The sequence below is a fragment of the Oncorhynchus tshawytscha genome, linkage group LG28 (genome assembly GCF_018296145.1).
Source record: "Oncorhynchus tshawytscha isolate Ot180627B linkage group LG28, Otsh_v2.0, whole genome shotgun sequence".
Classification (NCBI taxonomy): Eukaryota; Metazoa; Chordata; class Actinopteri; order Salmoniformes; family Salmonidae; genus Oncorhynchus; species Oncorhynchus tshawytscha.
In genome coordinates, this window is record NC_056456.1 from 11,039,728 (window position 1) to 11,051,027 (window position 11,300).

Sequence of the window (11,300 nt, forward strand, 5' to 3'; positions counted from 1 at the left end):
AGGGAGGGAGGGACAAACAAAGAGTAGATGAAGTGTAGCAGGCTACGTATTCAACAGCGAGCTCACTGCATGCATGCCTGTGTGTGTTTTAGATACCCTACACTTTGTTCCAAAAGCTCTGTCCATTTACAAACATTGACATATGCACAATACACATGTAGGCCTCTATGCAATGTTTTACTTGTCATCATGCCATGCTACGCCATAAGTGTTTTGAGAAGTTGCATTAGCAAAACCCATTTAGACTAACATTCTCCTGAGGCCTAATTGAGTTCTGTTCGGATAAAGGAGGGAGCAGAGTGGTTCAACACAGCTCTATGTGTTGAGATAAAGATGGAGGAGGGGAAGAGAGAAGGGCAAGATGAGAGATGATGAGGAGGGAGAAAAGCGAGAGAGCAGGGAGCGGGAGGGGAGATGGGAGCGTAATAGAGATGGACAGATATGGAGGAGAAGAAAAGGAAACAAAGACTAGACAGAGGCAAAAATAGAGGGGGTGAGTGGTAATGACAGCTTGTCTTCCCTCTACCCAGCACCAGTTTACTCTCAGCAGTAAGAGGAAATGAGCTTGGGCTCTTACTCCTCTACGACCCTTGTGTCATGTGTGTGTGTGTGTGTGTGCGTGGGTGCGTGTCTGTCATTAGTAACTGAAACGGGTGACTAATTGAGGATGTCTCAAAAGCAGCAATGTCCGGAAGTGTGTGTGTTGGCTCGCACAAGCTGCTAGGACACCTCACAGTCCGCTTACACACCCTCAGGCACACACACACTGGCATGAGCACACGCGCACACAGGGGCACGCACGCACACACACACACACACACACACACACACACACACACACACACACACACACACACACACACACACACACACACACACACACACACACACACACACACACACACACACACACACACACACACACACACACACACACACACACACACACACACACACACACATACCATCCCCATGCCTCTGGCATTAGAGGCACACTGCCACTTCTAATAAAGGTTGAAAGAATGGACTCAATGCCCCATGGTGTCTCGTTTGCTCCTAGGGGAGTGTGTGGACCACCAAGCTTGAATGCCCGATTAAAATGGATTGTACTCTAATTTAAAGTTCAAAATACACTACATTGACCTGAGATATAGAATCCAGATTTCTGACAGTAGAGTTTATTGTGAAGGTGCCTCACCAGTATCCTGTCCTCTGATTTGCCGTGCTTTGTGTCCTGCTTTACAGCTCGCACAAACTTGATAGATTGTTTCTCAATGAGCCTCCTGATGCTCTCTGTGGAAAGAAGGCATGAAACAAAAGTCAAATACTGCAAGTAAATTCCTCTCTCACAAAAATGCTGTCTTACAGGCAACATTACAAACACCACGGCACAGACACACATACACGAGAAAACAAGAGGAAACGAAACTGGTTTTATATTTAGCCCCAGAGATGGAACTGATTTGGAGGTACAGTCACACTATGAGACAAAAGAGACAGAGGGGCATGGCAAACAGCTTTAGTAGAATGTTATGTTAAAGGAAGTTTTATCAAAGTTTGACCAAATAGTTGATACACATCACACTATTTCTTAAACTGCCATATCCAAAAGACACCATAAGCTTTCAAACACTAAGGCTGCGTTTACACAGGCAGCCCAATTCGGATCTTTTTTTCACTAATTGGTCTCTTGGTCTAATCTGATCATCTCTGAAAAAGATCTGATGTGAAAAGAGCTGATGTGATTGGTCAAAAGACGGAAGAGGGGGATGGGGACAGAGGAGGGAGAGACGAGGAAGGAGCAGAGAAAGACAGAGAGTTAAGGCAGCTGTAATCAACTTTAATCTCTGTAAAAGCTCAGACACAGCGATAGGATTGTCAAACATTTGCCTGCCGACAGTATTTAGCACCCGTGAACAGTCAATCTTTTTTGTGTGCAAATAGCAAAGACCTCGTCAGCCACTAAACCCTGTTAAAATTCTCCAAACCAGAAGGTGGCAGTAGCGTTATTTGCATATCCGAGCATTTTGCTTATGGTCTAGATACAAAGCTATCTGCGCTAATGTTGCTATTTTGTAGAAAGCCCTTGTTGATACTATGGCCACAGCTACATTCACTGCCTAGCAAGAATTCACTCTCCATAATCGGAGGGCCTGTTGTCCGGACCTCTGGCAGTCTCTTTGGGGCTGCCACAGGGTTCAATTCTCGGGCCGACTCTTTTCTCTGTATATATCAATGATGTTGCTCTTGCTGCGGGTGATTCTTTGATCCACCTCTACGCAGACGACACCATTCTGTATATATCTGGCCCTTCTTTGGACACTGTGTTAAAAAACCTCCAAACAAGCTTCAACGCCATACAACTCTCCTTCCGTGGCCTCCAACTGCTCTTAAATTCTAGTAAAACGAACTGCATGCTCTTCAACCGATCGCTGCCAGCACCCGCCCGCTCGACTAGAATATGTGGACAACTATAAATACCTAGGTGTCTGGCTAGACTGTAAACTCTCCTTCCAGAGTCACATTAAGCATCTCTAATCCAATGTTAAATCTAGAATTGGCTTCCTGTTTCGCAAAAAAGCCTCCTTCACTCAAAATAGCCTCCAACACTCTACTCAGCAAATTGGATGCAGTCTATCACAGTGCCATCCGTTTAGTCTCCAAAGCCCCATATATTACCCACCACTGCGACCTGTATGCTCTCGTTGGCTGGCCCTAGCTTCATATTCATCGCCAAACCCACTGGCTCCAGGTCATCTTTGCTAGGTAAAGCTCCGCCTTATCTCAGCTCACTGGTCACCATAGCAGCACCCACCCGTAGCACGCGCTCCAGCAGGTATATTTCACTGGTCACCCCCAAAGCCAATTCCTCCTTTGGCCGCCTTCCCATCCAATTCTCTGCTGCCAATGACTGGAACGAACTGCAAAAATCACTGAAGCTGGAGACTCATATCTCTCTCACTAACTTTAAGCACCAGCTGTCAAAGCAGCTCACAGATCACTGCACCTGTACATAGCTCATCTGTAAATAGCCCATCCAACTACCTCATCCCCATACTGTTATATATATTTTTTGCTCCTTTGCACCCCAGTATCTCTACTTGCACATTCATCTTCTGCACATCTATCACTCCAGTGTTTAATTGCTATATTGTAATTATTTTGCCACTATGGCCTATTTATTGCCTTACATCCCTTATCTTACCTCATTTGCACACACTGTATATAGACTTTTTTCTATTGTGTTATAGACTGTATGTTTGTTTATTCCATGTGTAACTCTGTGTTGTTGTTTGTGTCGCACTGTTTTGCTTTATCTTGACCAGGTCGCAGCTGTAAATGAGAACTTATTCTCTACTAGCCTACCTGGTTAAATAAATGTGAAATAACATTTTAAAATGCTGCCAAACATACCCTTGCAAAACTAACTATCCACCGATCCTTGACTTCGGCGATTCGTAATTTACAAAATATCCTCCGATTAAGATCTGCCTTATCTCAGCTCACTGGTCACCATAGCAACACCCACCCGTAGCAACACCCACCCGTAACACCCACTGGCCTATCTGGTTAAATTATGGTTGGTTTTTTTAAATAAAAAATCCCATTATGCCAGTGCCAGCCCATAGCCAAATGTTTAGCTAGCTAGCTAACATTAGCGCATTTGCTAACTAGTAAAAAATTGCTAGCTAGCTATGGACACTGCACTAATTCAGCAGCTAACACATGCAGCTGATTCACATAAACTAGCTAACCCATTGCAATTGTATTATAATATCAATACTAGCTATTGTGGTTAGCTAGTAGGAAGTATTTAGTGTTGTGTGCATCGTGTCTTCGCTAGCTTGGCTAGCTTGCACTTGGCTAGCTACACTACATGACCAAAGTATGTGGACACCTGCTCATCGAACATCTCATTCCAAAATCATGTGCATTAATATGGAGTTGGTCCCCCCTTTGCTGCTATGACAGACTCCACCCTTCTGGGAAAGCTTTCCACTAGATGTTGGAACATTGCTGCGGTGACTTAGCATTAGTGAGGTCGGGCACTGATATTGGCCGATTAGGCCTGGCTCGCAGTTGGCGTTCTAATTAATCTCAAATGTGTTTGTGGGGTTGAGGGCTCTGTGCAGGCCAGTCAAGTTCTTCCACACCGATCTCAACAAACTATTTCTGTATGGACCTCGCTTTGTGCATGCGGGCATTGTCATGCTGAAACAGGAAAGGGCCTTCACCAAACTGTTGCCACAAACTTGGAAGCACAGAATCGTCTACAATGTTATTGTATGCTGTAGCATTAAGATTTCCCTTCACTGAAACTAAGGAGTCCGAACCATGAAAAACAGCCCCAGATCATTATTCCTCCTCCCCCAAACTTTATAGTTGGGACTATGCATTGGGGCAGGTAGCATTCTCCTAGCATCCGTCAAACCCAGATTGGTCTGTCGGGCTGCTAGAGGGTAAAGCAGGATTCATCACTACAGAGAAGGCGTTTCCACTGCTCCAGAGTCCAGTGGCAAGCGAGCTTTACACCACTCCAGCCGACTCTTGGCACTGCACATTGTGATCTTAGGCTTGTGTGCAGCTGCTCGGCCATGGAAACCCATTTCATGAAGCTACCGACGAATAGTTCTTGTTCTGGCGTTGCTTCTAGAGGCAATTTGGAACCTATGACGGTGCCACGTTGAAAGTCACTGAGCTCTTCAGTAAGGCCATTCTACTGCCAATTTTTCTATGGAATTACATGGCTGTGTGCTCGATTTTATAGCTGAAATAGCCGAATCCACTAATTTGAAGGGTTGTCCACATTTGTTGAAATATTTTGTATTGTATTTTTTGTACCATCCCATAGTCTACATTGCATATGAAGTGTGACTGGTTCATCTGTAGATGAAAATACCCTCTTTTTCCCTTTTTTTGTTGGCACACCCACTTTGGGGATCGTTCTCTCTGATTGGCTCAAAGTCAAGTTGTTGGCCACTGACGAGCATTGCGATTCTACAAGTAGAATTGGTAGGTTTGTCGCTACCGGGTCGGCAAGCAGCAGGTGAAGCTTTTGTTCTAGCAAGAAAAGGAACGGCCTGCCACTATGATGAGTACCTGTCGGCAGTACCTATCGGCAATGAGATTCTCGGTGTGTTTCATGCTTAAAAACCACTCAAGTAAAGCCCTTAACACTCGGCATTCCCACAGAAGGCCCGGCCACAGCATATGCTGAACTACCATTAGACAGAGAGGAAGGAGAGAGAGATGGGAGAGGAGAGGATGAGTTCAAACCTAGCCAGCAGATCCGACCCGCTTGCTTACAGCTTCATTTGGGTCGGACAGGCTTCCTGCGTTCGATTAAAATATAGTGGAGCCAGTGCAAGATATTTTTCGCAAAACGTAGCATGAATTTTGAATAAGTGGGACACATTTTGCATTGCAGTCTTCTGTAACCTCTTTCAACATCTATCCAACACATTAGCCCAACACTTTTCTGAAATCCTCAAGATGTTTCCTAATCACACAAAATATTGGCAACTTTTTAATAGTATGCACATTTACATCACAATTTGGGATTATTATTTATGACAGTTTTATAACCTCAACATCAAAACAGAAAAAAAATCTATGTCACTTATCTTACTGTGTGCTTCGCAGGGTGAGCTCCCACCTTGACGCTTACTCTGTGATGTCACACCAATGAAGTGATCATGTGGTTTCTCTGCAAGGGCTTAGTCACAATAGTGTTGACTTTCTCTTGTCAGACCAATGAATAAATGTGTCAGGATTAAGCTGTGCCAGTTTATATGACCTCCCACTCTTTCTGATTTCAACCTGCCTCAATCCAGGAATGAAAAATGCATTGTACTCCCAAATGTTACACTGACAAGGTTGAACGACTGCTTGCTTAACAGTCGCTCAATCTTCTCAGTGTAACAGTTGTAATAACTGGACAATTCGGAGTACAATGTTGATTAATGTGCACTGTCCCTGTAAAAAAATATAATAAACTCAAACTCGATGCATTTCTCATCCCTGGATTGGGGGACGTTTTCTGAGACATTTCTGGTGCCGGCTCCGCCGTGTCTTCATCGACACAGGAAGCCTGTCTGAATCCTAGCGTAGCTGTAAACAAGCGGGTCGGATCTGCTGGCGAAGTTAAAAACCTGCCTTGATTGTCTAATGGAACTGCTCTTTCTCCATGAGTGCCCACCACACATCCCTTCCTTCCTCTCTCTGTACCTTTAGCTCTGACTGGTCATTACCACAGCTAAATCCAGAAACAAACAAGGGATTAATTTGCCGTCACGATAATTAACAGCGAGAGACACCATGTTAACACCCTTCTGTCCAATGGTGTCAGTCGGTGTGTGTGCGTGCAATGTGTTTGTGTGTGTGTATATGTCAGACACTACCATTGTGCTGGCATGTGTGACCAACGTGAGTGTGATCGTGCTTGTCACATGTTTAAATATAACTCTCAGTGTATGTGTGTGTGTGTGTGTGTGTGTGTGTGCGGGTGTGTGTGCGTGTGCGTGTGCGTGTGTGTGTGTGCGTGTGGGTGTACTAAACAGTGGTATGCTGAGCGCTGCACACCCTAAGGGCACTATAGCCCATCTCTTCAGCGTAGAGGGCCTCTCAATGCAAAAACTCATGCCTGCAAGCTTCAAACAAAATGATTGTTCCACATAACACCCCTACACACAAACACACTCAAAGGAAAACTATTAAAGCCAAGGCAAAGCACCCAGACACGCACAGGCAGGCACGCATTTGCAGTAACACACATCCAACCAACTCGCTACTGACAGAAGTGGGGTTTAATAACCGTTTAAAGTATGATTGTGGTAAACACAGAGCAGGCAGCGGGAACCAAAGCAATCCCAATGTAGCCTGTTTATTTCGATTCGGATCGATAGGAATAACAGGTTATCATTCCTGACGTGGGCTTACACAGGAGAACATGGAACGTCAAAGAGAGTGACATGTACAATAAAATAACCATTGGAATTCACAACAGCGATAGGCTCTGTATTCTGCCCAGGAAATATAGTATGTAGGCTACAGCAGGTGTTGAGCATGACAGTGAATTTAAAAGAGCAGTTTTGCGCTTACCTGTGTTTTCCCTGCCGACGTGAACGAAACCTGCAGCGGTGGTCTCTTTAGAGGCCATAGCGCGCCCTGACTCTCCGTCTGCGCTTCTTATAATCAAGGGAGAGAGCCGCTAATGCGTTTCAACTGGCAATCGGAGAGTAGCGCGGGCGACTCCCGTTCCTATAAACATATCAAATCGGGGGAGAGACAGATAGAGCGAGAGAGAGAGAGAGAGAGAGAGAGAGAGAGAGAGAGAGAGAGAGAGAGAGAGAGAGAGAGAGAGAGAGAGAGAGGGATGCATGCATCAGTCAACGCAAGAAGCATAGACCCAAGTGCTTCAGATATTACTTTTAATATTTGAGGGAAAATAAAATAATTACACTATAATCTCGAATCTCAAATAATCTCAACACTAATTCTAATAACACGAATTATTAAAAGTCACATAAAAAACATTGAATAAACGTATTAAGTTGGTCAAAATATTCTAATGATAATTGTTATCTTTAATATCAAAATTAATAATGACTCCATTTTGCTTCATTAGATCAATAACTTTTGGTTCATTTCATTCATATCAAGAAATAGCCTACAGTACCGCCCATTGTCAATATATGGCCATGAAGACAGTTTTTTTGTGAGCTGGATGGTTGCCAACAATTATTACACAGTATGGACTGCTGCAGTAAAAACTGGAGAAGTCACCACGTTTCCATCCACAGTTTTCATGCGACTCAAGTCATACCGTATTTTAAAAAATCACAACAGCTGTGATGGAATGAAAAGGGAACGGTTCGGTACCGTGGTAAAGTTGCTTTGAGATTCGATATTTGCCAAACATTCGGACCTTCGAACATCAATAGCTTGCGATCGATTTGAGTTTTATGAAGAAGAAAGATGTTCATCAAAGCACAGTTTCATTATCACACAGCAAGTGTAGGCAGTGTGTAGGCAGCCTGGCCACAGTCAATGCAGCTAGTTAGGAACTACCAACAAAGTGCATGATCACAATATTAAAATGTGAATAGCTCTTACACCATGTGACTTAGCAACCTTATTGCAACTGTACATTATTCTTTACACAGAGAGGCATGTTGCATTATACAATTAAAATTATTCCTATGTTTTTAAAATATAAACATTTATACAAAAATCAACTAAAATGCAATAGCTCCTTGACCATGTGACCTAGACACCTCAAACCAACTTTGGAATGTTCACAGGGTAGGGACACACATAGCACACCCGTTGGTTTCCCCAGTAAGCACTTACACAATTTTATATCAATATTTGAACATGTACAATTTAAATAGCAACCACATGATTTAGCAACCTAGTTTCAACTGTCCATTATTACTTATATAAACAGTCATGTTGCACACACTAGTGTTCTCATAAAATGATTCCTACATTTAAAAAAAAAAGTATATACAGTGCATTCGGGAAAGTATTCAGACTCCTTGACTATTTCCACATTTTGTTAAGTTACAGGCCTATTCTAAAATTGATTACATTGTTTTTTTCCCTGATCAATCCACACACAATCCCCATAATGACAAAGCAACAAAAAAAACCTTTACATAAGTATTCAGACCCTTTACTCTGTACTTTGTTGAAGCACCTTTGACAGCGATTACAGCCTTGAGTCAAATCAAATCAAAGTTTATTTGTCACGCGCGCCGAATACAAGTGAAATGCTTACTTACAGGCCCTAACCAACAGTGCAATTTTTAAGTTAAAAAAACAAAGGTATTTAGGTGAACAAGTAACAAAATAAAAAACAACAGTAAAAAGCCAGTGAATAATAACAGTAGCGAGGCTATATACAGTAGCGATGCTATAACAGTAGACAGGCTATATACAGTAGAGATGCTATAACAGTAGAGAGGCTATATACAGTAGCGATGCTATAACAGTAGAGAGGCTATATACAGTAGAGATGCTATAACAGTAGAGAGGCTATATACAGTAGCGATGCTATAACAGTAGAGAGGCTATATACAGTAGAGATGCTATAACAGTAGAGAGGCTATATACAGTTGCGATGCTATAACAGTAGAGAGGCGATATACAGTAGCGATGCAAGGTAGTATGTACATGTAGGTATGGTTAAAGTGACTATGCATATATGATCAACAGAGAGTAGCAGTAGCGTGAAAGAGGTGTTGGCAGGTGGTGGGTTGCTTAATGCAGGGAAACATAAATCAGTTTTACCTAATTTCTATCAACATGTTAAATCTGCAACCAAAGGGAAAACAACTCTAGATCACCTGCACTCCACACACAGAGACGTGTACAAAGCTCTCCCTCGTCCTCCATTTGGTAAATCTGACCACAATTCTATCCTCCTAATTCCTGCTTATGAGCAACAATTAAAGCAGGAAGCACCAGTGACTCGGTCTATAAAAAAGTGGTCAGATGAAGCAGATGCTAAACAACAGGACTGTTTTGCTATCACAGACTGGAACAAGTTCTGGGATTCTTCCGATTGCATTGAGGAGTACACCACATCAGTCACTGGCTCTATCAATGACTGCATCGAGGACGTTGTCCCCACACTGACTGTACGTACATACCCCAAGCAGAAGCCATGGATTACAGGCAACATTCGCACTGAGCTAAAGGGTAGAGCTGCCGCTTTCAAGGTGTGGGACTCTAATCCGGAAGCTTATAAGAAATCCTGCAATGCTCTCCGACGAATAATCAAACAGGCAAAGCGCCAATACAGGGCTAAGATCAAATCGTATTACACCGGCTCCAATGCTCATCTTTTATGGCAGGGCTTGCAAACCATTACAGACTACAGGGAAGCACAGCCGCAAGCTGCCCAGTGACACGAGCCTACCAGATGAGCTAAATCAATTCTATGCTCGCTTCGAGGCAAGCAACACTGAGGCATGCATGAGAGCACAAGCTGTTCCGGACAACTGTGTGATCACGCTCTCAGTAGCCAACATGAGTAAGACCTTACAGGTCAACATTCACAAGGCCGCGGGGCTAGACGGATTACCAGGACGTGTGCTCCGGGTATGTGCTGACCAACTGGCATGTGTCTTCACTGACATTTTCAACATGTCCCTGATTGAGTCTGTAAAACCAACATGTTTCAAGCAGACCACCATAGTCCATGTACCCAAGAACACTAAGGCAACCTGCCTAAGTGACTACAGCTACGTAGCACTCACGTCTGTAGCCATGAAGAGCTTTGAAAGGCTGGTAATGGCTCACATCAACACCATTATCCCAGAAACCCTAGACCCACTCCAATTTGCATACCGCCCAAACAGATACACAGATGATGCAATCTCTATTGCACTTCACACTGCCCTTTCCCACCTGGACAAAAGGAACCCCTATGTTAGAATGCTATTTATCGACTACAGCTCAGCGTAGTGCCCATAGTGCCCTCAAAGCTCATCACTAAGCTAAGGATCCTGGGACTAAACACCTCCCTCTGCAACTGGATCCTGGACTTCCTGACGGGCCGCTCCCAGGTGGTGAGGGTAGGTAGCAACACATCTGCCATGCTGATCCTCAACACTGGAGCCCCTCAATGGTGCATGCTTAGTCCCCTCCTGTAATCCCTGTTCACCAATGACTGCGTGGCCAGGTATGACTCCAACACCATCATTAAGTTTGCCGAAGACACAACAGTGGTAGGCCTGCCACCGACATCGACGAGACAGCCTATAGGGAGGAGGTCAGAGACTAAGGAGATGATTTTGGACTAGAGGAAAAGGACAACCCAGCACGCCCCCATTCTCATCAACGGGGCTGTAGTGGAGCACATCACCAACAAACTAGAATGATCCAAACACACCAAGATAGTCGTAAAGAGGGCACGACAAAGCCTATTCCCCCCTCAGGAAACTAAAAAGATTCGGCATGGGTCCTCAGATCCTCAAAAGGTTCTACAGCTGCAACATTGAGAGCATCACTGGTTGCATCACTGCCTGGTATGATGAACTTTCGAGTCTTCTTGGGTGTGACGCTACAAGCTTGGCACAGCTGTATTTGGGGAGTTTCTCCCATTCTTCTCTGCAGTTCATCTCAAGCTCTGTCAAGTTGGATGGGGAGCGTTGCTGCACAGCTATTTTCAGTTCTCTCCAGGGATGTTCAATGGGGTTCAAGTCTGGGCTCTGGCTGGACAACTCAAGGACATGGAGACTTGTCCCGAAGCCACTCCTGCATTGTCTTGGCTGTGTGCTTAGGGTCGTTAT

The 11,300-nt window shown here is 44.1% G+C and overlaps 1 protein-coding gene across 6 annotated transcripts in view; it reads right to left on the reverse strand.

Moving 5' to 3' along the window:
• The window catches only part of LOC112226695 (capping protein, Arp2/3 and myosin-I linker protein 3-like), a 48,018-nt gene extending 40,730 nt beyond the window's left edge, over positions 1-7,288 (reverse strand). The window contains exons 1-2 of one of the 6 annotated variants that reach the window (XM_042307907.1): positions 7,102-7,288; positions 1,199-1,293 (exon numbers count right to left, since the gene is read on the reverse strand). In XM_042307907.1, coding sequence (XP_042163841.1) covers positions 1,199-1,293; positions 7,102-7,159 — 153 coding nt within the window. In that variant the 5' untranslated portion in view covers positions 7,160-7,288. Of the gene's footprint in view, positions 1-1,198; positions 1,429-7,101 lie in introns of those variants that run through there. The other 5 variants (XM_042307909.1, XM_042307905.1, XM_042307908.1 and 2 more) reach the window with 5 other exon arrangements.
• Positions 7,289-11,300: the final 4,012 nt, after the last annotated feature.